At 35.7% G+C, this 2,500-nt stretch overlaps 1 protein-coding gene across 1 annotated transcript in view; it reads left to right on the top strand.

Moving 5' to 3' along the window:
* LOC113802221 (uncharacterized) overlaps positions 1-1,780 on the top strand; it is a 10,731-nt gene extending 8,951 nt beyond the window's left edge. Inside the window, exon 2 of the mRNA XM_070133882.1 lies at positions 1-1,780. This exon is cut by the window's left edge and continues 3,158 nt beyond it. Coding sequence (XP_069989983.1) covers positions 1-1,397 — 1,397 coding nt within the window. The 3' untranslated portion in view covers positions 1,398-1,780.
* Positions 1,781-2,500: the final 720 nt, after the last annotated feature.

The following is a 2,500-nucleotide window of genomic DNA, read 5'->3' as shown; positions in this document are numbered from 1 at the left end:
CTGTTGAGATCAACGCCGGAGATTTTCCCGTGTGCTTGGATACGGACAACGACTCGGACGCTGGCGAAGGGGTGACAGAAACTCAGGACGAGGACCCTGATCCCCCTAAGGACCAAAGGGAAGCAGCGAAATTGTCAGTCTCTCAAATGGGGTTCTATGAATGTGAAATCTGTTATCAAATTTTCGCGAGGGAATGCGGTCTCAGGACCCATATGGAAGTCCATTCTGAAATACGGCCATTTGCGTGCCCACATTGCAAAGAAAGATTCCCTCACGAGGCTTCTTTAATCGAGCACTGTAGAATGCATATTGATCCTGCCAAGAATGTCATGAAGCCTCAGAAGTCGCCATCTGATCAGGAACACCCAGACACCATATCCGCGGAGCTGAGACGGTTCCATAAATTAGCTGCTGAAACCGTTGCCTCATCCGAAAAGCTCTCACGGTGTGCTGTTATTGCCAACAAAAACATTGAGTTAAGTGCGGATAATAGCAAATATGTAGGTCCTGCTGAGGGTGTGGAAGGATCTCAGAACGAGGGCACTGATCTTACTGGAGAGGTAAAGAATTTGCTATCTCAACGAAGGCCTTATGAATGTCAGACTTGCCATGCCAGTTTCAAGATGAAACATCATCTCAAGTGCCATATGGTTGTTCATTCTGACATAAAGCTCTTTCAGTGTCCACAATGCAGTAAAGCGTTCTCTTGGAATCACACCTTAAAAAGACATATCAAAGTCCATACTAAGAGTCCCAAGAAGCCCAGGAAATCGCCGTCTGCTCAGAGACCAGAGAAGACCATAAAGCAGGAGGAACCTAGACTCGCTCCTGATGAGGAGCCTGTTTCCACACTTCCCATCCTGACACTACAAGATGCTGCCGCCGACGGATTTAAGATATGTGAGGACGACCTGCTTATGAATAAAGCTCTGGAAGTGAAAGAAGAACCAAACGAGGACACCGGTAGGGGCAGACCTGCGAGGCAATTTGCGAGGCAACGTGCGAAGCAAGTTGTGAAGCAAGGTGGAAGGCCCTTTGCATGTGATATTTGTTTTTACAAGTTCAAAACTAGGCAGCATCTCAAGATCCATACGACTGTCCACTCTAACGATAGGCCCTACGCGTGCCATCAATGCAAGAAAGCGTTCTCCAGGAGGGCTTGCTTAAACAGACATGCCAAAATCCACCTCTATAGTGATCGGAATCCTTATAGGAGATTCCCCTACAAATGTGAAATCTGCGGAGCGCGATTCCCTAAATGGCAACGTCTCCAGAACCACTTGACAGGTCACGCCAAAAAGGACAAGATAAGTTTGACCTGCGAGTTTTGTGAGAAAACATTTCCTAATAGAAATTCTCTGGGCATCCACCAAGAAATCCAAGAAATTAGGAAATGAGGAACAGAAGAGAGAAAGAAAGAAAAACAGCATGGTATGAAGTTTACTTTGGAAATCTTTATATTTCTTTTTCTGTCATATGGTATCCATTTAGAATAATTACATAGTACTGATCAATGTCTTAAAACTATACCTAAAGTAATAGGTCGACGATTTTGTATCTGTACAAGTTTAACATTTTACGTTTATTTTTGAGTTAGTGTGTTCAAAAACATCACGTTTGTTAATTTAAGTAAAGGAAGCATTCTTTCTTCTACTTTTCATATAGTTGAACATTAAAGATTCATGTATAGGGAGAAAGGTATCAAAATGTATCCATGTATTCATTATCCAGTGTTAGCTAAAGCATGATGTATGTCAAGGAATAAAGGAATAATCACTGACTATGACTATTTCTTCTGACTAAATTAATAATAATATTATTATTATTATTATTATCATTATTATTATTATTATTATTATTATTATTATTATCATTATCATTATTATTGATGATATTATTACTCTTATTATTATTGTTATTACTGACATTATTATTATCATTAAAATCATCATTGTTATTGCTATTATTAATGTCATTATCATTATCATTATTCATTATTATTGTTGTCGGTGTTTATCATTATTGTTATTGTTATTATTTTTGGTGTTGCTGTTGATCATTATTATCATTGTTTTTATCATTGTTATTATCATACCTATTGTTATTATCATTACTATCATTATTATGGTTGTCAATATTGTTTTCATTATTATCATATTGTTATCATTATTGTTATTGTTATCATTATTATCATTATTTAATATTCTTCTTATTATTACTATCATTGTTATCATTAATATTACTATCATTGTTATCATTATAATTTCTATTATTATCATTATCCATATTATCATCATCATCATTGTTACTATTACCATTATTATTAGTATTATCATTATCATATTATTATTATTACTATCATCATTGTTACTAGTATGATCATTATTATTGTTACTACCGTTCTTAATAATAAAACAATGATGATAGTAATGGTGATACTGGTAACAATAAATGTAATAATGATGATGATGATGATAATAATAATAATAATAATAATAAT

This window comes from Penaeus vannamei, chromosome 2, assembly GCF_042767895.1.
Source record: "Penaeus vannamei isolate JL-2024 chromosome 2, ASM4276789v1, whole genome shotgun sequence".
Classification (NCBI taxonomy): domain Eukaryota; kingdom Metazoa; phylum Arthropoda; class Malacostraca; order Decapoda; family Penaeidae; genus Penaeus; species Penaeus vannamei.
The sequence above is the reverse complement of the archived record's forward strand: the minus strand, read 5'-3'. Positions and strand labels throughout refer to the sequence as shown.